We start from the raw sequence: 24,345 nt of genomic DNA, 5'->3' as shown, positions 1-24,345 counted from the left end.
AGGGTTAGCAGGCTTGGGTGCCTGGTTTGTTTTAAAATAAGACACCATCACAAAGCAAAGAGCATTGTCAATTTGCTTTCCGAAATACTTATATATACTTTAGACAGGGTTCTGTTCACATGGATTGGGGGAGGGGGTGCAGTGAAGATTAATTTCTTAAAAATGTGGCTATATAAGAGCACTGGGATCTCTGAGTCCAATGAGAGATTAGATTAGAATTGGTTTGGGTCATAGATGTGATTAGGAGTTATACTTTTCCTTTTTTGTTTGTCTGTTTTGTTTTAAGTAATTATTTATTTATTTTTAATTTTTTAAAAGTTTTTATTTATTTTTGAGAGAGAAAGAGCATGCGCAAGTGGGGGGAGGGGCAGAGAGAAAGGGTCTAAAGCATCTAAAGTGAGCTTCACGTGGACAGCAGAGTCCGATGCCGGGCTCATACTCAGGAACCATGAGGTCATGGCCTGAGCCGAAGGTAGATGCTTAACTGACTGAGCCACCCAGACGCCCTAAATTTTTCGTTTTAACTCATCTTTGAGCTGGTCACCTCTCAAACATACCTCAACAGACTATAGCTGTACTTTTTGCATGTGGGGCTGGCTGTGGCTCTGGGGCGTCTTCTTTATAGCTACAGGTATGATTTGGGAGTGCTCACCAGTGTCTGCTTCCCATTCCAGAGAGGAATGCGGTTCAGCATAGATGTCTTCGAGGAGACCAGGGGCTACATCCTGGAGGTCTACGGCGTCCACTTTGAGTTGCCTGACCTGGGACCAATTGGTAAATCTTCACTACAAGCTTTTAGGCTCCCTTGAGAGATAGGACAGATAATCTCATGAGAGTGACACACCCTTCTCCCCTCATTATCTCACTCAAATTTCAACTTTCCTCTCCAGACAACTTCTCTAGACCAAGTGTAGTTGAGAAGTTCAGAAACCTATTAGAACTCCCTAAGCAACCCCAAATATTTTTTTCAGACCTCTAAGTTCAGGGATTCGGTGTCATGGCCGACCCAACTGATGAAATAAAATCATTAATTAGTTCATCGGTATATCAATCCATCAGCTAGTCTTGGCTCTTGTGTTGTGCTGAGGGTACTGACAGGAATCTCATCAAGGGTAACACAAGCCTTTTCCCATAAAATACATACATAAAAGTGAACAACCAAAGCCAACATGTTCTAAATCTCTCTCTCTAGAGTAGTATATAGACCGTTGAAGAGCAGACAATGTAAAATAGATTTCTGGTTATACAGTGTATATCCTGAAGGATGTAGAAGTTTGGGTTACTGGGGGGCCAAGTCACCAGGAACAGCTTTACAGAAGACATGAGATTTGATTAATCCTTGACGAAGAGTTGAGGAAAAATAAAAGGAAAGGGAACAGCTTAAGCAAAAACATACATGTGGGAATGAGCTTTGTGAATAGGAGGGAGATCATCTTCTTAAGTCAAGAGGGTGTGTGTAGACGATAAAGTAGAGAAAAGCTATAACAAGGGCTATACTCCTATGGAAAGTGGACACAGGCTGAAGTGCGGATAGTCTATAAACTTCACATTCCTACTCATCACATTCCACAAAATCTACACAGTTAACTCAGAGTTATGAAGGAGCTAGAAACCACAGCCTCTATGAGGCAGATTAAAACTTTCAAAAGTGAATCAAGGTCCCCACCCCCGATTCTTCTGGCAAACTGGAGGCAGAAGATGCAGGAGAGAAGTGAAGGTGGTAGGAGTTGTTCTCAAAACATCTCTTGGAGTGAAAGGAGTGGCTTGGAAAATGGGCCCTTGGTTTCATCTTTGGCATGTTTGCTGAAGGTGGTGGCCACACCTCCCAGTTCTTCCTTTCCTTGTCAACAGCTTTTTTAGAGCAAAACAGGCCAGGCCAGCATGTGCCTTCTGGTCACTCCCCTGGGGAGATCCAAATAGTCAGAGGAAGGTGGGAGGCAGCAGAGAGGCAGCTGGAGCCACGGTGGGCCGTCTGTCATCCTGCTCACCACCCGCTCTTCCCACTTCAGTCTGGCTTCCTGCTGCTCTACAGCCAGCATAGCCTCCAGGTTCCATGGAACACGTACCCTCTGGAAAATATATATAATTTACTAACCAGCTGGGGGCTTATATTTTTTAACCCCAGGAGCTGGAAATGATAAAACACTCCCCAGGTCTCTCCTCTCAGAGTTAAATTATGTTTTTGCACTTATACTTTTTATTTTTGGTCTTTTGATTTATTTTCCTTCTCTGGAGGGAATACTCGCTCCTAAGCAAAGGTAAGCAGGCAAGTCCTGAATACTTTTGTCCTGAGTGGCAGACAGATTTGTCAGGCTGGAGAGCAATTCTGCAGATTGATTCTGAGTTCTGTCTGAGGAGCAGAGGCATGCCTGGGGCAACAGTATGTAACCCTTCCTTTTTGAGATCAAGGACTGTAGATGAGTTCTAGAATCATCATGGTTTTCTTAACAGAGAAGTTCTAGTATTCTACCAGACCTTCCCTTTGCCTCTTTTCTAGCCTCATCCTCTCCCCTCACCTGCAGTGATGCAGTAATGCCTGTAACATGGTTGATAAGCCATACTTACTCTACAACTTTAGGAGGTGATGCTGGTGATGATGATGATGATGATGATGATGATTTTCATGATTCTTTTTACTAATCATGTTTCCTAATCTTTTTCCTAATCCTTTACCTTCCTTTTAGGAGGTAAAAGGTAAAAAGGATTCCAATGAGCATTTGGACAATGAAAACAAATTATGGAATGGCTTTTGACATGGAAGAGAGCCCTTTCTCTTTGTGCAACTGTAGGCATCTTTCCTATATGATTTCACAAGTGTCTAAAAGACTTTTGGGTTGCTGTGTTCTAGGAGCTAATGGCCTGGCCAATCCTCGTGATTTTTTGATACCCGTTGCCTGGTATGAAGATCGCCAAGTGCCAGGTGGCTACACTGTGATTAATAAATACCAGGGCAAGCTATTTGCTGCCAAACAGGTAAAGTAAGAGGATGACTGGAAGACAGGAAGGGAATATTAAGCACCTACTGATTGCTAAGGCCAGTGTTAAGTACTCGACATATATTCTTTAATCTTTATAAGTACTTGACATATATTATATTCTTTAATCTTTACCATACCACTAAATAATTACAAATAAGGTACTATTTGTCTCATTTATAGTCATGAAAAGGGAATTACAAATAATTTGCCAAATGCCATAGTAAATGGCAGAACAAGCATTAGTACCTATATCTCTTTGACTCCAAAGGTCATGCTCTTTCTACTCACCAAGCAATAAAAATCCTGGCAATATAGTAGATCTCTATAAATGGTGTATAAAATATAATATACAGGCAGGATAGTTTGTTCTGAAAAGGGAAATGAGTAAACAAGCAGGTCACCCAATATTTATATTATCAATGGCCACCATATTTCAAATACAAGCCATGACTGATACAAAACAAGTAGAACTCAGTTCATTAGCTTGACTTAGTTTATACCAACAGCCTTGTAAACTCAAAGACAAGCAAAGGCTTATCCCTTATTAGGGATATATTAACAAATAATAACAATATGTAACCTATAATATATCAGATATATTATATTATTACTTAATATATGGAATATATATTAGCAGAAAGTAATCATATAAACAAAGCAATCCAAAGATTTCTTCTGTTTACCATTATCTATTAGCACTATTTTTGCCCATTTGACATATTGCTTATATTTTTCAAGGCATATTATTTTTCTTGGACAGCATCTAGAGGGTATGCTAACCAGCAGACGCCAACTAGCTTGGCACTTAAAATTAACCCCTGAGAGTTAATTGCCTGCTTATTGACACATTGTCACCTTCATATTGTCTGGGTCAGGATTTCTCAGAATGTGGTTCAGAGATCATTTGCATCAGAAATTCTGAGGGAGGCTTGTTTAAAATGCAGGTTCTTTGATGTTACTCCAGCCTAGCAAAAATGATAACTTCTGGGAACGGAGTGTGGAAACCTTCAGTCATTTTAAGCATGCTCCCCATATTATTTTTGACATACAGTTGAGAGAGAGCCATCATTCTAGAGGCAGCCAGCAGCTCCATGGGTTTCCACTTCCCAAGTGAACTCTGTGCTGGTTATTCCTTGTGTGACCTCCTACATTGATCCATTATCCCTTCTCTGCCACGATCTGTCACCTGAGAGCTTGACCTATATGGGCTCCCTAGGCTTTTGGTTAGGTTCAACCTGTGAGAGGTACTCACAGGAAATTGGAGGGCAGGAGGAAAGACAAGTTGGGGTTTTTCTTCCCCTGCTTCTTCCCTAGTTGGGACTTCATCCCTCCATGATCTCAGCTCCTGTTGGGTAGCCTCGGTGGTGTGCTGAAACCAGTTCATACTGGCATGAAAGAGCTAATATACACATTCTTCCCAGCTTTGTGTTTGTTCAGCAACATCACGTTAGTAGATGAAAAAATGATCATGGTGAGAGTATTTATACCCCAGAAATTAGCAAATTCTATAAAACAGAGCTTTTTAATTTTTTCCAGAGAGGCAGTTGTTAAATATATACCACCACACCACTGAACAGCCCCTTCTTCATGGTTCTAGCTCTTGCTTGAATCCGATAACAGCATTTTCTTCCCATATCCCTCAGGCCTAGGAATGGCAATATCTTCCCACTGTTGCTAGACTCAGAAACCTCACCATCTCTAGTCAGTTCACTTAACTCTAATCATATCTGTCTGAGTAGTCCCTTCAGTAAAGTCTGTAGAACATTCTGAATTGGGTTCCATTTCCAGAACAGATGCATAACTACAATGGGGACTACCTTCCTGTAACAGAGCACTGATCCTCTCCTACCCCAGGGCAGGCCCAGGAAGCATCACCTTAGGATTGTTCTGGAAACTCAAGTCCTTGAGTCCTAAGGGAACTCTTAGATCCCTTCTCACCCTCCTGCACTTACCAACCCAGGCACTGCGTGTACCAGAAGCTCCTCTAGACAGCAATTACCTGGAGAGCAGTGACAGCAAGTGCACCGGGAAACCCAGACGGTGGCCCAGATTGTCTGAGAATTGCTGACATTCGCAGATTCTCACAACTGTGTTAAAAATTGTTGAAAAGGCACTACTTGGAGAATGCATTGTGCTTCTGCTGCACATGTGATCTGAGGCAGCTGCAGCTTATGAACTGGAAAAATAGGGTTAGTGGCTTAGCAAGGGACAGTCTGTAGGCACGTGAAGCAACCACAACATGATTCAGGGTTATACTTCTCCCAAAGGATGGTATTATTAGATTATGTGAACAAAATCAAATCAGGAGAGACAGTGATGCCAAATACAAACTGTGGAATCACAGCTACAAAAGCATTAAGTACTAAGATCACCCTTTCCTGCTTTTTTTGTGTTTGTGTGATCAGGATGTCTCCCCATTTAACGTTGTGGCCTGGCACGGGAACTACACCCCCTACAAGTACAACCTGGAGAACTTCATGGTCATTAATTCAGTGGGCTTTGACCACGCAGTAAGTCTGAACCATGGAGGGGCCTGGAGATAGGGTAGCCCTTGGATGGGAGGGGTCCATAGTAGTCCCCTGACGTTCACAGATTTAACGTTTCCAGTGTCACCCTTGGAAGGCCACGATATAGTCATTCATCATTATGCTGACAGGAATTTGAATCATCTACAGCAAGGCTTTGGTGAAGGAGTAAATAACAAGCTAGTGGGAGAGCCAAGCCTTCCATGTAACACTCACCCTTGAACACAGCCCGGTTCTCACAGAGGATCACAGCAACCCCAATAGATGGCTAAAAACTTAGTTTCTTCTTGGAAAAGGCTAATATTCGTGATAAAGTGATAAGAAAGGAAAATCTCTGGATTTGGAAAGTTCTCTGTCCTGCTTACAAATGCTGAGTCTGCTTGGTCTAGCTGCCTATTCCAGTGCTTCTACTCCTGGCTGTTTTCAGCAGTGATGGAGCAGACAGCCCTCTTCTAAAGTTCCTCAGAATGTTCAGTGCTTGAATTTAAACCAAAGAAAGTGAACTTGGTCATATTTTTCACTCAATTAGAGGCCCACAAATAGGTCCCTGGTCTACAGGGCAAGCTCCCAAGGCCCCACATTCATGATAAAGTGCTAGCTCTGAGATCCTGGGGGAAAGTTCATTTTGCAGCCTGGTTCATAATAGATTAACTTAACCCACAAGCTGATGGGATAATTAGAGCAGAAGCCAGAGAAACAGAGACAGGAAGATTACTCTGAGCCAGTTCAGTTTATCTCTAGGGGGACAAAACTACCTTTCTGAAGAGCAACAACTCGTAACAAAACCAAAAGGGAAAAGAAAATGAGGCATCAAGACCAAAACAGCATGAAAAAGGACCCTGAGACACTGATAGAGCTTTATTTGAGCCTCACTACCTTTTCTTTAACAGTTTCAGATCATTTCTCATGACGGATGAAGAAGTTTAAAGTCTCACAGCAATAGGGTTGGGTTTTTGGCTTGCCTTTGCATAGTTTCAATCTCTGTGCTGCTGCCACAGTTATTTTTCCAAAATTTTTCCAAAATCCTATTTTATGACTCCTTCAGCACCCCCCCACCACCACTACCACCACTAGCAATGCTAAAGGGGTAAGGAATAGACAGATCTCAACCATCTTTGAATCCCAGACCCTAGAATGGCATGTGAAAGCAAACATGAACATTGATTTTTTCCAAAATTAGCTGGTGTTAATTCATTTTGCTTCATGCACAGCAAGAGGGGAAAGTCAGATGAGTGATTACTGCACCTTATCGATAAGCCAAAATTCAGGTCTGGTCATTCTACCACTGCATTAGAAAACCTTTTCAGCCTCCCTGTGGTTTAGGATCATCTGAGCTCTGAAGCATGGTATCTGATGTTCTCCACCATCTGGCCCTGGACTCCTTTTTCCAGTATTAACTCTTAGCCCCTCTTCCCTTTGCCAGTGCACCCTGGCAATGCTTTCTTGCCTCTTGACAAAATCTCTGTGCACTTTGATGTATTTCTTGTTTTCTATGCTTCAAATGCCTTTTCCTCTCTTTCCTGCCTCCTTCGTTTTTCTTTCTTTCTCCTTTCATTCCTCAGGACCTTCCTCAAATATCACCTTCTCTTCGAAGCCTCCCCTGATCCTCTCAGTAGGCAGGCACTCTCTATACTCCCTTGGGTTTCTACTTATAAAGTGAGATTATCCTTGGCACCTTGCTAGGATTAGTTGTTCATGCACCTGTTTTATGACTCCTTCAGCACCCCCCCCCACCACTACCACCACTAGTAATGCTAAAGGGGCAAGGAATAGATAGATCTCAACCATCTTTAAATCCCAGACCCTAGAATGGCATGTGAAAGCAAACATGATCATTGATTTCAATTAAATTGAATCTCAATCTTTCCACTGAAAGATTCTAAAGTTCTTTTAAAATCACAATATTGTTTCCCTCGACACTACCACCGTCCAAACTAGTGATGTAAGTGGTGGATTTTAGAACTGAGAATCAAACAGGGGTAAGAAAGCAATGAGGATGGCATCTGGAATCTCTGTGAGGCCCCCAAAGAGAAGCACATTCTACATTTATACCAAAAGCTAGATACTATTTTATTGCTGTTTCAACCTCACTCTGAGCATCTATTCTGCCAAGAACTCCCTGAAGCACATCCCAGCTCTTCACCCTGACCTGAGGTTGAGAGGCAGACACGACTGGTTCTCAGACCCGCATGGTAATATTTGCATGAAATGGGGGCTCAGCAGGACGAGAAAGCAGTTCCAAGTCTTCTTAGCTGGTATTAATTCATTTTGCTTCGTGCACAGCAAGAGGGGAAAGTCAGATGAGTGATTACTGCACCTCATCGATAAGCCCAGAACACTTAGCCTGGCCTGTGTGGTTTGATCAGAATTTAGAGCATCAACTTGGAAACCCCTTCCCGTGTGGGGACACATGTGCCACCGTCCAGCCACCTCCTTTCCATCGTGGGCTCAGTGTCTCCTTGTGCTTTCACAGGACCCATCCATCTTCACAGTATTGACCGCCAAGTCTGTCCGCCCTGGGGTGGCTGTCGCTGATTTTGTCATCTTCCCACCTCGATGGGGGGTTGCCGATAAGACCTTCAGGCCTCCTTATTACCACAGTAAGTCTCTCTTTTCCCAAGCCACATTGGAAACCAAAGAGATAGCAAAGCGGTGAACCTTATTACCCATTGGGAATACCACCAAAGAGTTTCCAGACACCATGCTCTGGCTGGCTTTCAGGATCCTGCCTCCTGAGACCCAGTGCTGCTCCTCAGACTTGTAGCGGCTGAAACACCACAGATGGAGATGGCAGTGATGTGTTGACTCTGAGAAGGAAGTAATTAATGCCTACAGCCCAGTTTCCCTGGCCCTGAGAAGAGGCAGAAAGGCTGATAAAGTGTGAAGCAAGACGTTTCTTTACATGTCAGACCCTTCTTTTTAGGGGAGAGAGAATGGTGGGATGTGGTTGGTAACTTTGTTGTTTTTGGAAAGCTCTTGATCTAAGTCTGGTTCGAGAGCCAGGAAATGTGCCTTCTCCAATTATTTTGGTGGGATGAAACAGACTGCCGTTCACACTAGGGAATGGACTCCATTCTAGAAGCAGTTTCTGTGGAGTATTAGTTACCTAGAACAGAACTTACTAAATCTATTATTTTTATTTTATTAATATTATTACTAGCAGCTAACAATTATTAACCATTTTCCATGGCTATACGTTCCTTATAAGAATTAACCCACTTAATCCTCAAAACAGTTGTAAGAGGGAGGTAATATCATTATTCCCTTTTTTTCAGAAGGTGAAATTGAGGCATAAAGATTAAGTAATTTGGGAAGATTGAGTAACTTGCTCAAGGCCCCACATCTAGTTAAGTGGTCGAGTCAGGGTTTAATTGAATTAAATGTGTGCCAGAGCACACATACACTCGTTACCAGTAACTGATGTGCCTAGCCCAGTGCCCAACATACAATATGCATCTAATAAACATTTACTTAATTAGTAAATGCATCACCAAGAATGAATAAGGTATTTCATGGCTATATTTAATGAAGTTGGCATTTTTAGTTGTGCAATAGCTAGCTGTAAATCCAACCTAAAGGTCAATGTACAATTCCACTTCTTGGAGATTGCATTTCTGTACATAGAATTCTGAAAAGACTCTGAGGTACATTTCAGCTAGAATATTCTTTTTTTTTTCAAGTTTATTTATTTTTGAGAGAGAGAGAGCAAGTGGGGGAGGAACGAACACAGAGAGAGTGAATCCCAAACAGGCTCTGCGCCCTCAGAACAGAGCCCTATATGGAGCTCTAACCCACAAACCATGAGATCATGACCTGAGTCGAAGTCAAGAATCAGGTGCCTGAACGACAGCCATCCAGGCACTCCACAGCTGGAACATTCTTAAAAATAAATCCCTTTCCTTAGTCAACCTCAGGGCTTTCTGTCTATATAAGGTTCCTCCCTATATGTACCAGCTCCCAGGTGCCCCAGCTCAACAAGATATAACAGTGCACTGAATGGGTAATTTAGGCATTTATAAAAGGTGGAGAAGTAGGGCCCTAAGGATGGAAGAAAGCCATTTTATGGTCTAATTCCAGCACCACATTTTTCAGGTGACATCATTATGGTGGAGAAAAGGATACAATCAGTTACCACCACAAAGATACTACTTTGTCAATAGAGTCAAAATAAACTATCATCTTTTCTGAAGAGTATCAAGCCCATCATGGGCCCTGACTGTTCTGGAAATCAATCCCCTAGAAGACCTGCTGTCCAGGAGAACTGCTTTAGCTTAGCCTGTACCTCACATGCTAGCCCTTGATAATTCACTATTTCACAGAGTTCTTGTTTTGAGGCTGCTATGTACCTCTATGTACCTGATATGGTAGTTTTCAATTTTTCATATATGTCAGTGTCACCTGGAAGGCTTGTTAAAACAGATTCTTGGGCCCCACCTTCAGAATTTCTGTTTTAACAAGGTCCAGGGTGGGGCCTGAGAATTTGCCTTTGTAACAGGTCCCCATGTGATGCTCATGCTGCTGTTCCAGGAACCACACTTTGAGAATATTAGGGAGATAAAAATCACTTAGAATGACTCTTAAAAAAATGTATCCTCAGCACCCACTCTTGGAGAGTATAATTAGTTGGTTCTGAGGTAGAACCTCAGAATCTGCATTTTGAATTAGCAAGGCAGCAAGACCTTCTGATGCGGAAGGTCTACAGGCCACATGTTGAGAAACACTGGCCTGTGGCTTACCTCCCTACCCAGAGAGAAGGATAATAGAACTGTCTAACTTAGACAAGTTTGCTGTTGTGCTACAGCTCTCCAGGCACTCCTAGACTTGAGCTTGTAGTTCAGCCTGCCTGAAACAAATGACCTTGTGAAATGCCTCTTATAATTTTTTAAAAGTCTCTCAAGTACATTTGGCCAGGATAGATAACAGAAAGGTATGGTTGCCTGATTTAGTTGGAAAAAATACAGAACCCCAAGTTAGAAATTATTTTTTCCAGATATATTAAAACTATTGCTTTAGCAATATTATCAAAATCTTTGCTACTTTGATGTGACTTTATAGGAGAAGTGAAGAATTATTTCTGTAGAAATATTGCCTCCAGTCATCTTAATGTACTTTAGTCAACTGGATTCAGCATTAATCAGAGGCAAGGTCTACCCTCCCCCTGCCCTTTGAAATATAGAAAATGATATAGAAATGTCATTACCAAAGTCATTGCTACCTAAATTCATATTCAGATCAAAGCTGAATTCTGTATTGCTCTCTTCTTAAAATTAAGCCATGAAGGTGACTCTGAGGACACATACTAGATTGAGGAGTGTGACAGCACACTTAAGTCATGAGCAGACCTGCTTTTAAAATATAGACACTTTATGCTTACAGTTGCTTCTTTTCCTCTATTTCTGCTTCATGGAATAATGAGTAGAGCTATGATTCGGGTCTTACCTTTTCTACGTGTGCCTGCAGCAGAATTTTGTTTCCTAGGCAGGATAAAAATGACTGCCTAGTCAATGACAGAAATATTTTGGCACTTGATTATACTTCACATGTAAGGAACTTATCATGCCAATGTCCAGCTTTGCAAGGGTTGCCAATGTCATAGCTCTCTGCTCTGCTCATGATTTTCACTCTCAGCACTGTCACAGAAGGGACTATGAAAGTAACTTTAAAGGGGCTATTTCTTACTGAATCACAGAACTTAGCAGAGTGTTCAATTACATCTGTGGGATGGATGGATCGGTAGACAGATGGGGTGGAGAATGGACAGATGGATGGGTAGATGGGTGAATGGATAGAAAGACACTTGCTCAGGTGTTGTATTTCTTTAATTCTTGCTCTAAATATGTTGCTGTTCCAATAAAGAGGTTTATTTCAATAGAAACATGATTGAAATAGTAGGCACATGGTGATTTTTTTTGTCAAATTTTTTGACTCCAGAAAGCACAAAACCAACATACTTATATTAAAGCAAATTTCCATTTAATATGAGAGAACTTTCTAACACCCAGAGCTTTTCAATAATATGGTAGACTGCTTTGTTGAGTAGAAAGCTTCCATTCACAGGAGGCATGCAGGCAGACCCAAGAAGTAATGCCAGGAATGACATAGAATATTCTTCTGTACTGAGTAGAAGTAGTGATCCTTTCCAATTTAAAAATTTTAGGATTCTATAAAGAGAATATCAATGGAAATAGAAAGAAAAGAATGAATCTCAGAGGCATTTTGGAAAGTGGAAAATAAGATGGTAGATTCAGCTACAGAAGATAGTATTTGTTAGACTATATAGCATTTATGGACTGTTTTTTACAGATACTAAGATCCTTTCACATGGATTATCATTTGATAATAGACTCCAAGTCCAGCGTTCTTTCCATTATATGACCCTTCCATCAACACACACACACACACACACACACACACACTCTCCATCTCAGTTTTCTGGATTGGGAATCAGAAATATGGTGATACCATGTACTACTGTGGGGCTATTTGGAGGAGGATTAGATAAGATGTGGGAAAAAAGATCATTTTAATATGGGGCTTATAAGCCTAGATGACAGAGTACATCTATTCTTTATTATTACTTTCATTTTAATTATTATTAAAATCATCTGGCTATGATTTTCTTTAGATTCAACATCATTTGTTTCAGGCAATGGAACTTAAGACCTCTGACAATCCACATGGCCATCAAGTAGAGTTTTGCCTACCAAGGGTTCCACATTAATGAATGTTTTGTGGGTTCCTCCCGCCTCTGTATTCTTTAGTAATCCTAAAAATGTATCATATTCTCCTATCTTCTTGGCAGTGCACAGAAAAAATGCTTGGGAGGTCTTGGTATTTTACAGGTTTTGCCTTAGATAATTAAAATAATATTATTTCAGGGGTGCCTGGGTGGCTCAGTTGGTTAAGCATCCAACTTCAGCTCAGGTTACGATCCCATGGTCCATAGGTTCAAGCCCTGCATCGGGCTCTGTGCTGACAGCTCAGAACCTGGAGCCTGCTTCAGATTCTGTGTCTCCCTTGCCCATGCTCTGTCTCTCTCCATCTCTCAAAAATGAATAAACATTAAAATAATACTATTTCAACCCTCCTAGGGAACTGCATGAGTGAATTCATGGGACTTATCAAAGGTCACTATGAGGCAAAGCAAGGTGGATTCCTGCCAGGGGGAGGCAGCCTGCACAGCTCAATGACCCCCCACGGGCCTGATGCTGACTGCTTTGAGAAGGCCAGCAAAGCCAAGCTGGCACCCGAGAGGATTGCTGATGGCACCATGGTAAGCAAGTTAAATGCCAGGCTCTGGCAGCCTCGGGGGTCCCCAACCTTGTTGAGAGGAGTAACTGCTTTTGTATTTCTCCAACGTCAGAGAGAAGGAGTCAGGAGAGGAGAGTGTGTGTCTGTGTGTATATGCCCGTGTGTGTATGTACACACCCCTAAATGTATACTAGACTTCTGATGTGGTAGGGTAGAAAGATATTCGGACTTGCGTCAGACCTGGGATCAAATCCTAGCTCTCTGGGGACACCCGAGTGGCTTAGTAGGTTAAATGTCCAAATCTTGATCTTGGCTCAGGTCACAATCTCACAGTTCATGAATTCAAGTCCCACACTGATAGTGCAGAGCCTGCTTGGATTCAGTCTCCCTCTCTCTCTGCCCCTCCCCTGATTGCTCTCTATCTCTCTCTCAAAATAAATAAAAATAAGCTTAAAAAAAATCCTAGCTCTTAGTTCCTACAAACCCTGAATAAGTTACTTAACTTCTCTGTGCTTCATTTCCCCCCATCTGTAGAATGGGTGTGGTATTCATCCCAGCAGGTGGCTGTATTTAACCTTGCGGACTGTCCAGCACTGTTCAAATATAAAGGAATATTATTAATACTATGTAATAGGTCTTCTCTTATCTGTATGCAGCCCAGAGTATATATGCTGTGTCTCAGAATCATCTCCTGCTTTTTGAGGTAATCCTCTAGGGCCACAGTACCCAGGGATGCAGGATGTCACCTTCAGTGGAATTCTCAAGCCAAGGAGGATCAGAAAGCCTTTGCCTCACTATAGTCAGGGCTTGTGAGAAGCAGTTCTCAGCTGTTTTCTCATTTTCTTTTGCTCTCCTTTGGCATGGGATGAAACTGATGGGATTTAAAATCTGTTTTGCGTTCCTCCTGTGTCAAGCTATAAACATTGAGGCTGAACACAATTGCAGTTGACTGCGGTACTTAGTTTTACTTTATTTTTGCATTCTTGGAGGTGGAGTTTATGGACCACAAGGAGTAATTTTATGTTAAGTCATATGCAAATTTGCTTTACATTTTTAAACAAATGCCTTCAATGCTACCTGACTTTAAAATCAATAGCACAGGCCTTCCTGACTCCATGCCCAGCTTGCAAACAGACAGCATTATCTGTCTCTCTGTCCAATGCAGTTTGCATTGAACAGTTCCAGGACCAGAGCTGATAGAGCTGATCTGCAAGGGGAGGGTGCAGAGTCCCATCTGCTTGACCTTGGCTCTCTTTCCCTTTCCAAGGGCCTTTGCAAAATTTCTATGGAACTCTACATCTCTTTGAGATGTGGTTTGACAATCTCAATTAAGATATTGCTTCCAGGGGTGCCTGGGTGGCTCAGTCAGTTGGGCGTCTCTGACTCTTGATTTCAGCTCAGATCATGATCTCAGGGTTGTGAGATTGAGCCCATCTTGGGCTATGCACTGAGTGTGGAGCCTGCTTGAGATTCTTTCTCTCTCCCTCTTCCCCTCCCTGATCTCTCAAAAAATTAAAATAAAAAATAAAAAAATAAGCCAAGGGCTCTTTGAGGTACATGGGCTACCCCACACTTGCCACTCAGTAACCTTTGGTGCCCAACTTGGCTTTGGATGTCAGTGTTATCAGGGAGCACTGTTCTACATCAATGAGGCAAGGACAGAGCTGTTTTTATGAGGAAGAAGACTCTGGGAAATGCATAGGGCCTGGAGCACTAGCCAGAAAGAACTCTCCTATGTAAGGGATTAAGGGCAGGGGAGGCCTTGAGTAGCCAGACAGCCCAGACTACCTGGCAGGGGAGGGTCCAGCACTTTACTTAGACCTAACTTTGGGTCTCCATCACCATTTTCCATTATATAATTGGGACCCAGGCCTATCTATACACCTCATCCTTATTCCAGTTTGGAATAAATGAACTTTGTATAATACCATCTTCATAACTCAGCTGGGATGGGGTTTTGTTACTCTGTTCAGACAGCAAGCTTCTTAAGAAGCAGGCAGCAAAGAGGCAACAACAGACAAGAACGACCATAATAACAACCCTTATATCTGAATAGGGCTTTATAATGTGCACGGTGGTTCCACACAATCTGATACGGTCCTCATATCAAGCCTGTGGTGAGAAGTCAGGCAGGGACAATCATCTCCCTGAAGCTAATGTATATTAGATACCAAACATTAACATGGGTTCTCTGGGTTGTGACCCAACTTTTATCTTCCTTTCGTCCATCTATATTTTTAAAATTTCCAATAATGTGAACACATAAGAATTGTAGGGTTTTATTTTGTTTTTGTTTTATTTTTAAAAGCCACAATGGTAGGAAAATCAGCAATTGGTGAAGCTAGAATGTCTAAGCTGCACAGAGCACTTGCATATTCTTTCTGTTGGGGACAAAAACCTCCTGAACACAGAGGGACATCAACCATTCAGTCTTCTGGGATAGGTTTTTTAAAAGTACTACAGCCAGTCCTACCTCCTCCTTCCTCCTCCTCCTCCTCCTCCTCCACCTCTTCTTCTTCCTCCACCTCTTCCTCCTCACTCTCTCTTTACCTCCTTCTCCTTTTCCCAGGCCATCTCCTGGTCAGAGTCCTTAAGAACAAAACTCAAATCTCAGCTCTGCCACCTCTTGTTACTATCGCTTAAGACAAGCCACTTCCAGCTTTGAGCCAGTTTCCTCCTCTGCAAAAATGGGGGTTATGGCCTCCCCACAGGGACTTAGCCACAGTAAGTGATGGCTCGTAAGAAGATGAATATTCCTAAAACTCTTCCACCTCTGCCCTTGGATCTAGCATATTTAGCTCCATAATGCTGCAAGGACAATGTGATGCTTACATGCCCAATTCCATTGTATAGAATGAAACTTGGAGCTCGGAGAAGGTAAGGGCCTTGCACCAGGTATCACTCGCCTAGAAGTGGTAGGGCTGGAGCCAGAACCCAAGGTGTGAGCCTGTTGTCCTCACCCTGCTAGCACAAATGATTCATTATTCAAAGATTCTGCCTACCTACATCTTTTCTCTTGACATCTAATCAAATGTATTTTATTATCCACCTCACTTCTTTTTTGTCCCCTCCCCCATTTCCTACAGGCATTTATGTTTGAGTCTTCTCTAAGTATGGCCGTCACCAAGTGGGGGCTCAAGACCTCTAATTGTTTGGATGAGAATTACTACAAGTGCTGGGAACCTCTCAAGAGCCACTTCACTCCCAATTCCAGGAACCCAGCAGGACCTAACTGAGACTGAAGCAGTGCTATCATAACTGAGAATGGATTTGTGTGGTTTCGCTTAGAATATCATGCCTTCTGGCAGTATGGGGGAGGGGGTCGGTTAAAATGAGAACTCACTTTTTCACAGGCAAATAACTCAGACATTTGTAGAAATGTTTTTGGAAAGTTCTATGTCAGCTTAATTCCTCAATAAATACTTGACTGGTATTCTGTGGAAGTAGCAATTGGTCATAATCAGGTCGTGATGAGACATACCTATAGTGGCCAGGACTGGGGGCAGTCCATGAGATTGGCTCAAGATCAAGAGTCTTTTCACATGAGTTTGCCTGGATACCCTTATTCCAGGAGCGCAAATCCAGGGTGTTTACCACAGACCACAAGGAAGGACAGGCCAACATAGGGACCATGAACTGAGGCTGAAGCCAAGGCCAAGGTCCCAGGCATAGGGAAGCACAGGGGGTCAGCAGAGCTCCAAACATCCAGTGTCTTCCTAAAACAGATGGGCAGCCAGAACAGCAGGCTAATTATGATAGTCATGTAGCAGCCAGTATAGTTGGTTGTGGACAAGAAGCCCAGCCACCAAGAGTGAGCATCATTCAGTGAGGAGACCAGCAGTCCTGTTTTTTCCACTGAAAACCCCGTATCTCATGAAACCCTCAGGCCCGGTCAAACCAGAGTGGTTAGCCTCCCTACTATTCATTCATTGATCATACCACTTGAGAGCCATTCAATGAGTCCTTGCTACGTGTCATCTACAGAGTGAGTCCCTGGGGGTGAGTGATTGAGAAGGAAAAAGTCATCTCTCCCCTTAGTGAGCTCACAGTCTGGGGACACCAGAACCAAAGAAGATCAAGGTCCCAGCACAGAACCACAGCAAAAATGAGGCAGTGAGGTATACAAACACTATGCCCAACAGCTCCCTTCCTGTGGCCAGCATCCCTCCCAAGGACTGGGCTGTCCAAGGCTCTGGGGTGAGCTGATTAGGTTCTCTTGGAGAGAGAAAACAGGCAAATCAGAACAGAAAAGAATGGCAAGTGTATTTTTCACCACTCTAGTTCTATAGTTTTAGCACATTCTCTCCTCTGTGTTGCCCAAGTATCAATTTTGATATGCTGCTACTAAGTTTTTGTTTAACAACAGGTAGTGAGAGTCAGCTATGTACCAGGGCCCAGGAACCAGGGCTGCCAAATAAAACAAAAGATGCCCAGGTAAATTTGAATTTCAGATAAACCCTGAAGAATTTTTAGTACAAGAGTGGACATGGAAACCTGTCTTTTTTTTAAGTTTATTTATTTATTGAGAGAGAGAGAAAGGGAGAGAATGAGCCTGGGAAGGGCAGAGAGAGACAAAGAGAGAGAATCTCAAGGAGGCTCCAGGCTGTCAGTGCAGAGCCCAATGCAGGGCTCAATCCCACAAATCATAAGATCATGACTTGAGCTGAAATCAAGAGTTGGATGCTTAACTGACTGAGCCACCCAGGTGCCCCAGAAACCTGTATTTTTATTTGATAAATCTGGCAACTCTATGAGGGATATGGTGGTCCAAGAGATACATATGGTTCTCGCCCTGACAGAGGTTACATTCTAAGAGGGAGACTGATGAAATAAACAAACAAAATAATTATAAATTGTGAAACATGCCAAAACAAAACAAACAGGAACTGAGATAGGAATAGCAGATGGGGAGGGGAGATCATTCTTTAAAAGAGATCTTCAGTGAAGAAATGACAGCCAAACCTAAAAGATAGGAAGAAGCAAATCATTGGAAGGGTAGGGTTGGGCTGGGGTGTGGTAGAGGGGAGGAGCATTCCGAAATAAAAGCCTGGTGGGTTCAAGGAACTAAAAGAAAAGCTAGTGTGGGGAGCCCAGGAGCAGACCATTGCAATAGTCCAGGCAAAAGACAGTACTGTCCTGGACTAATGAGGTGGCAGCAGAGACAGAAGTGGATAAATTCCTGAGTGCTTTGGAGTAGACCTGAAAGACGGTGCTAGGGATCTGTATGCAAGGGGTGAGGGAAGGAGGAGTTGAGGACAGGGCCAAGATGATGGGTAGGCTTCTGGCAGTGATATCTCATGGTCTCAAACAGTAAGGTGGGTATCTTTGAGGGTGACAGAGGTCAGTGTGCCTTCCTGATGTTCCTTGTCTTTATATTAGACATTTTTATTAAAAATTAAACATTGTTAATTAGCAAAGCAGTTAATAGCTTTAAATAAATTTTTGAAACTGACCACTATGGCAGAAGTTGCTAGTGGCCCACCTATATCCCACCTGCAAGAACCATCCAGTGCTGACCAGCCGCTTCTAGTTGCCTGCACCACATTGGCAACTCTGCCCGAGGACCAAACCAAAACCCAAAAAAACTGCTGGAATTGTGTGGCCCTAAGCACAGCCATCAACCAGTGACAAATGGGAATTCATGGATAAACACGCCAGCTCTCTTGGCCCACACCTCTGAGGCTTGTGCTCAGCCCTGGCCCTTGCAACTTCCAGAAGAATTAAGCTCCACTGCCCATGGTGGCAAAGCCCAATAATGTACTTCTTATTAGCTTCCCTCCCCTCCTTTCCCCACTGTCCTGTGGTGCTTCCTGAGCTCTTCTCTCAGATGACCCAAACTAAGACAACCACTCAAATAGTTTATTCCCAAACTCCAGTCTTTCCAGAACGAGCTCTTCTAACTCTGCTTTTAACCATGAACCCAGACTCTCATCTATTTCTGTTCACTCCATCACCAGTTTGGTGGCCAAGCCTCCCTAGAGCTGAAGAAACGTTCAGCATTTACATCCATCCAGTCCGAGCCCTTGTGCTTTATCTCCTCCACTTTATCTTGTTGGCAGCAACTCCTCAGCAAGAGACAATATTTCCCCCAGGCCAGGCTGTTCATGCTAATTAAAAAAAGATTTAGTTTCCTTCTGTTGCGCTTCAGATCAGCTAGAAAGATCTGTATCCTTTCCTTAACTCCCTATTCTCAAAAACACCTTCCTCTACCACACTCCTGAAGAAATATACCATCTCTTTACTGAGAAATAAAAATTCTTTAAAAAAAAAAAAAAAGCACCCTGATTAGTTCTCCTCAAATCGCAGGAAGGTTTTCTGACTGATCCCCTTGGCATTATTATATATTTTCCTGTCTGAGAGGGTGAAATAGAAGCCAACCTTCCCTTTTTTTTTTCTTTTGGAGAAACTTCTCTCACAGAAGTCTCCACAGTAGCTTGGACAACAGCAATGGCTCGAGACCAGTGATTCTCAGTAGGGTTTTGTCTCCTCCAAGACATCTGACAAAGTCTAGAGACATTTTTGATTGTCACAACTAAGGAAAGTGCTACTGGCATCTAGCAGATAAAGGTTAGGGACATTGCTAAACATTCTGTAGTGCACATGACAGGCTCCCGGAACAAAGAATTAGCCAGGGCTGAATGTCAATGATGCCAAGGTAGAGAAATCGTGCTGTAGCCACAGTGTTCCTCAACTTCAGCTGTATACTGGATCTCCTGGCAGCTTCCAAAACTCCAAGTGCCTGGAGTATACTGCAGATCAACTAAGTTGGGAATAGTGAGGATAGAGCGCCAATGAATTTTGTTAAGTTATTTTTTGTTTTAAGTTTTTTATTTTCATTCCGATAAAGTTAACATACAGTGTTATATTAGTTTCAGGTATATGACAAAGTGATTGAACAATTCTATACATTACTCAGTGCTCATCATGATAAATGTGCTCTTACTCCCCCCACCCCATCACCTATTTCACCTCCTTCCCCCTGGTAACCATCAGTTTGTTCTCTATAGTTGAGTCTGTTTTTGAATTTGTCTTTTTAATTTTTTTATTTGTTCATTTGTTTGGTTTCTTAAATTCCACATAGGAGTGAAATCTTATGGGATTTGCCTTTCTCTGACTGACTTACTTCACTTAGCATTATACTCTCTAGCTCCCTCCATGTCATTGCAAATGGGAAGACTTCATTCCTTTTTATGGCTGAATAATATTTCATTTTGTATATACACTACATCTTCTTTATCCATTCATCTATCATTGGACACTAGGACTGCTTCTATATCTTGGCTATTGTAAATAATGCTGCAATAAACATAAGGGTGCATATATCCTTTCAAATTAGTGTTTTCTTATTTTTTAGGTAAATACCTAGTAGTGCAATTACTGGATCGTAGGGTAGTTCTATTTCTAACTTTCTGAGGAGGCTACATATTGTTTTCCACACTGGTTGTACCAGTTTACATTCTCACCAACAGTGTACCAGGGTTCCTTTTTCTCTACAGCCTCACCAACACTTGTTTCTTGTGTTGTTGATTTTAGCCATTCTGACAGGTGTGAGGTGATATCTCATATTTGTATTTCCCTGATGATAAGCGATGTTGAGCATCTTTTCATGTGTCTATTGGCTATCTGGATATCTTATTTGGAGAGATGACTGTTCATGTCTTCTGTCCATTTCTTAATTGGATTATTTGTTTTTTGGGTGTTGACCTGTATCGGTTCTTTATATATTTTGGATACTAACCTTTTATCAGATAAGACATTTGCAAATATCTTCTCCCATTCCATAGGTCATCTTTTTTTTTTTTAAGTGATTTTTTTTGTTGTTGTTTATTTCTTTTTGAGAGATAGAGTGAGAGGAGAATCCCCAGCAGGCTCTGTGCTGTCAGCACAGATCCTGACATGGGGTTCGATCCCACAAACCATGAGAAAATGACCTGAGCCAAAATCAAGAGTCAGCTGAGCCACCCAAACACCCCTCCGTAGGTTGTCTTAATTTTGTTGGTTGTTTCCTTTGCTGTGCAGAAGATTTTTTATTTTGATGTAGTCCCAATAGTTCATTTTTGCTTTTGTTTCCCTTGCCTCAGGAGACATTTCTAGAAAAATGGTGCTATAGCTGATGTCAAAGAAATTACCGCCTGTGCTCTCTTCTAGGATTTTTATGGTTTCAGGTCTCACATTTAGGTCCTTAATCCATTTTGAGTTTATATTTGTACATGGTATAAGAAAGTGGTACAGTTTCATTCTTTGGCATGTCCAATTTGTTGACAATGTCCAGCACCATTTGTTGAAGGGATTGTCTTTTTCCCATTGTATATTCTTACCCCAAATGAGAATTTTTTTTTAAACTCCTCAAGCAATTCCAATGCACAGGCAAGGCTAAGGACCACTGTTTTGGAAACTACCTTAAGATTAGTACCTAAAACACCTTCTGGGGGCGCTTGGGTGGCTTGGTCGGTTAAGCGTCCGACTTCAGCTCAGGTCATGATCTCACGGTCCGTGAGTTCGAGCCCCACGTTGGGCTCTGTGCTGACCGCTCAGAGCCTGCAGCCTGTTTCAGATTCTGTGTCTCCCTCTCTCTCTGCCCCTCCCCTGTTCATGCTCTGTCTCTCTCTGTCTCAAAAATAAATAAACGTTAAAAAAAAAAATTAAAAAAAAATAAAATACCTTCTGTTTCCAACCTTAGATCCTGGTCTGAATCAGGGCTTCCTAGATTGAAAGGAAGAGAAGAATTAAGGTGAAAAATATCCCTAAATCTCCCAGTAAACAGAATAAGTCTTTGTGTCTGCTGATGTTTGTGCCACCTACTGCCTGTCAGGCTTCCTGTGGAACCATACCTTGGGCCACTCGACTGACCAACCCTTAAACTTAGACTGCCATACCCCCACACCATCCCTTGTCATTGTCCCTGTTGCCTAACAGCAGTTAGAGGCCCTATTCCAGGGGGAGGAATGAGTAGGGAAAGGGTTACATTAGAAAAGGAGATAAGGGAACTTCAGGGAGGCAGGATGCAGCTACAAGTGCACGACTGAAGAAGAGGCAGTGGCAGTGGAGTTTGGGGAATAAAGAGGATAAGATAAACGTGTTCCAGACCTGACTGGGCTAGGTGCCATGTGTGGATTCTCACAGACTTTCTGATAAGGTCCCAATAAAAAGCCAGGGACAGAAATCCCCAGCGGCAACCCAGTTGGGAGCCCTCTCACTCTTGAGAGCTTTACACTTTCTCTCAATAAATTCTATTACTTTGCTCAAAAAAAAGGCGGGGGGAGGGCATGGGCTATGTTGGATGTATTACCCAGGAAGGAAAGGAGCCTTCAAATGCAGTGGTGAGAAGGGCCACTGACTCCCTCCAGAAAGAGTGAAATTTGGTACCCAGGTGGGACATAGGAAGAGTGTGGGAAAGAGAGGAGTTAGGAAACCTAAGGCCTAGATGTAAATTTTTTATAAGTTAGAAGTTAATGTGTAGTTTCTGTACCAGAGTGACAAAAAAGTTATCACTATGGATTTGAAAGAAGTTCTGTCTTGGAAAGATATCTTACTACTACTACTACTACTAAAAAAAAAAAAAAAAAAAGGCTTGAGTGCTGACCTTTAAAGTTCTTCATTACATTTACTGATCAACTAGCCTTCAATTTCATATAACCAACTTTATATAATTGCATCAAAAATCTGAGGCATGCCAGTGTAGTGCATAGTTAAGAGAACAGATGCTAGAAAAAGACTGGGTTAAAATCCAGGCTCTACCACTTATGAGCTGTGTGATCCTGACCAAGTTACTTAACTTCTCTGAGCTGCTGTTTCCTCGACTGTAAAATGTAGATACTTCTTCATAAGGAATCCAAGACTCTGGACTCAAGACTGTGCTGAATAAATTTGAGCAAGTGACTTAACCTCTCTAAGCCTTCCCTTCCTCATTTGAATGAAGGAAATTACCTGTTTCACAAGGATTTCGTGGGGGTGAAATAAAACCATGCACTGCAGGCACCCACACTAATCTTGGCGCACGGTGAGCATAAGGAAATATTAGCAATTATTATTGTTAGTGGCTATTGTTGCTACTGTGACTCAGTGAATATTCATTCCTGCCTCAATGAGGCTGTTGTGCCACGTACTGCAGGTGACACTGGAATGAGTAAGCCAAGGTCCTTGTCACTAAATAAACAAGCATATAGCTGATGATTCTAATGCAGTAAGTAACAGAAGCCCAAAGTGTAGAAAATTTAGAAGTACCACCTCCTTTTTGACATCTTCTAGGTTTTGAAACATGAAAACCTTATTAAAGCTCAATTTAAGATCTCAACAGTGCATATTAATAGCTCAATTAAAGTGAAAGTTAAGACAGAATCTACACTTTGATGTAAGTAGTTTGCATATGACTAGCTACAGAGCTTTTCCTGGAGGAATCTTAACTAATCATGTAGGCCTTTGGGACTCTAATTAGCCTATTCTCAGTTTTTTTAAATGTAAAATGATAGGGCGCCTGGCTGGCTCAGAAAAGCATGGACTCTAGATCTCAGGGTTGTGAGTTTGAGCCCCACGTTGGATGGAGAGGTTACTTACTTACAAATAAATAAACAAATTTAACAAATAAATAAATCTGAAATGATATCAGAAACTTCGACACAACTCACCACAGCACTATCAACAGTGATACCTTGTAAAAACCAAATGTATGCAATTCTATACATTCCCTGGAAAAGAAATTTAACAGATGGGGCAGTTTTGCTCATTCACAAGCATTTACTACCTTTATTTTGGATCCTATGAATAAAATTAAAACCTGAAGGACAGGTGTACTTTATGATATGACTTCTCTTAATAAAAAGACATGGTATCAATTAAGAGTGCATTCAACTGTAAGAAAAAAAAAACCTGCAAAACTGAAAATCTAGCATTAGCTTAACAACTAGGACTTTATCGTATAAAAGAAGTCTGAGGTTGGCAGGTCAGGACATGAAGTGATCCTAGACCCAAGTTCATTCTGCTTTTCCGCTCCACTATTTTTGGCAAATTGTTTTATCTTCATTCCATTTCTAGGCCTCATATCCATGTTATTGGTCAGAGGAAAAGAAGAAAGCAAAAGGGGGAAGGAACAGAAAGGATTTCTCCTTGGGAAATTCCTTTTTATTTGGGAAAGGAAGCCCTCCCCTGCAGATCCTCCTTATGTCTTATGCACAGAACTGGGTCCCATGTCCACACTTAGAACAATCCCCAATTCATTCCCTGGAGCTGGGATCATGTACACCTTGCCTGAGATAAAGGGAATTCCAGCAACCTCCTGTACAAATTGGGGTTCTATCAGAAGGAAAGGAGGGCTATTGGGTGTTGGTGGGCAAGCTGGTGCCTGTCAGGGATACCTTCCTGTGGGAATCCAGCAAGAACAATACAGAAGGCATTGGGTTTGAACCTAACATCTTCACTCTCACAGCCACAAGAGACAAATCTGCGAATATTTGCTTTATACACGAAATGCTCCAAACATCTGCCTGATTCCTCCAAATACATCCTTATTAATATGCCTTATCAAGTCTTCTGTTTGTATGAAGTACAAATAGTAGGTTGGTGAGCAACTGTTTCAATTATCCCAAGTCTCATTT

The 24,345-nt window shown here is 42.1% G+C and overlaps 1 protein-coding gene and 1 long non-coding RNA gene across 3 annotated transcripts in view; one reads left to right on the top strand and one right to left on the bottom strand.

The window, feature by feature from the left end:
- The window catches only part of LOC113599804 (uncharacterized), a 38,987-nt gene extending 26,370 nt beyond the window's left edge, over window positions 1-12,617 (bottom strand). Inside the window, exons 1-2 of one of the 2 annotated variants that reach the window (XR_008297686.1) lie at window positions 10,943-12,617; window positions 653-8,354 (exon numbers count right to left, since the gene is read on the bottom strand). This is a non-coding gene — a long non-coding RNA (uncharacterized LOC113599804). Of the gene's footprint in view, window positions 1-652 lie in introns of both variants that reach the window. The other variant, XR_003420702.2, reaches the window with a different exon arrangement.
- The window catches only part of HGD (homogentisate 1,2-dioxygenase), a 47,874-nt gene extending 31,687 nt beyond the window's left edge, over window positions 1-16,187 (top strand). Inside the window, exons 9-14 of the mRNA XM_015072764.3 lie at window positions 675-774; window positions 2,849-2,973; window positions 5,384-5,488; window positions 7,977-8,103; window positions 12,595-12,776; window positions 15,841-16,187. Of these exons, the coding sequence (XP_014928250.2) occupies window positions 675-774; window positions 2,849-2,973; window positions 5,384-5,488; window positions 7,977-8,103; window positions 12,595-12,776; window positions 15,841-15,990 (789 nt within the window). The 3' untranslated portion in view covers window positions 15,991-16,187. The remainder of the gene's footprint in view (window positions 1-674; window positions 775-2,848; window positions 2,974-5,383; window positions 5,489-7,976; window positions 8,104-12,594; window positions 12,777-15,840) is intronic.
- Window positions 16,188-24,345: the final 8,158 nt, after the last annotated feature.

This window comes from Acinonyx jubatus, chromosome C2 (assembly GCF_027475565.1).
Source record: "Acinonyx jubatus isolate Ajub_Pintada_27869175 chromosome C2, VMU_Ajub_asm_v1.0, whole genome shotgun sequence".
Classification (NCBI taxonomy): Eukaryota; Metazoa; Chordata; class Mammalia; order Carnivora; family Felidae; genus Acinonyx; species Acinonyx jubatus.
The sequence above is the reverse complement of the archived record's forward strand: the minus strand, read 5'-3'. Positions and strand labels throughout refer to the sequence as shown.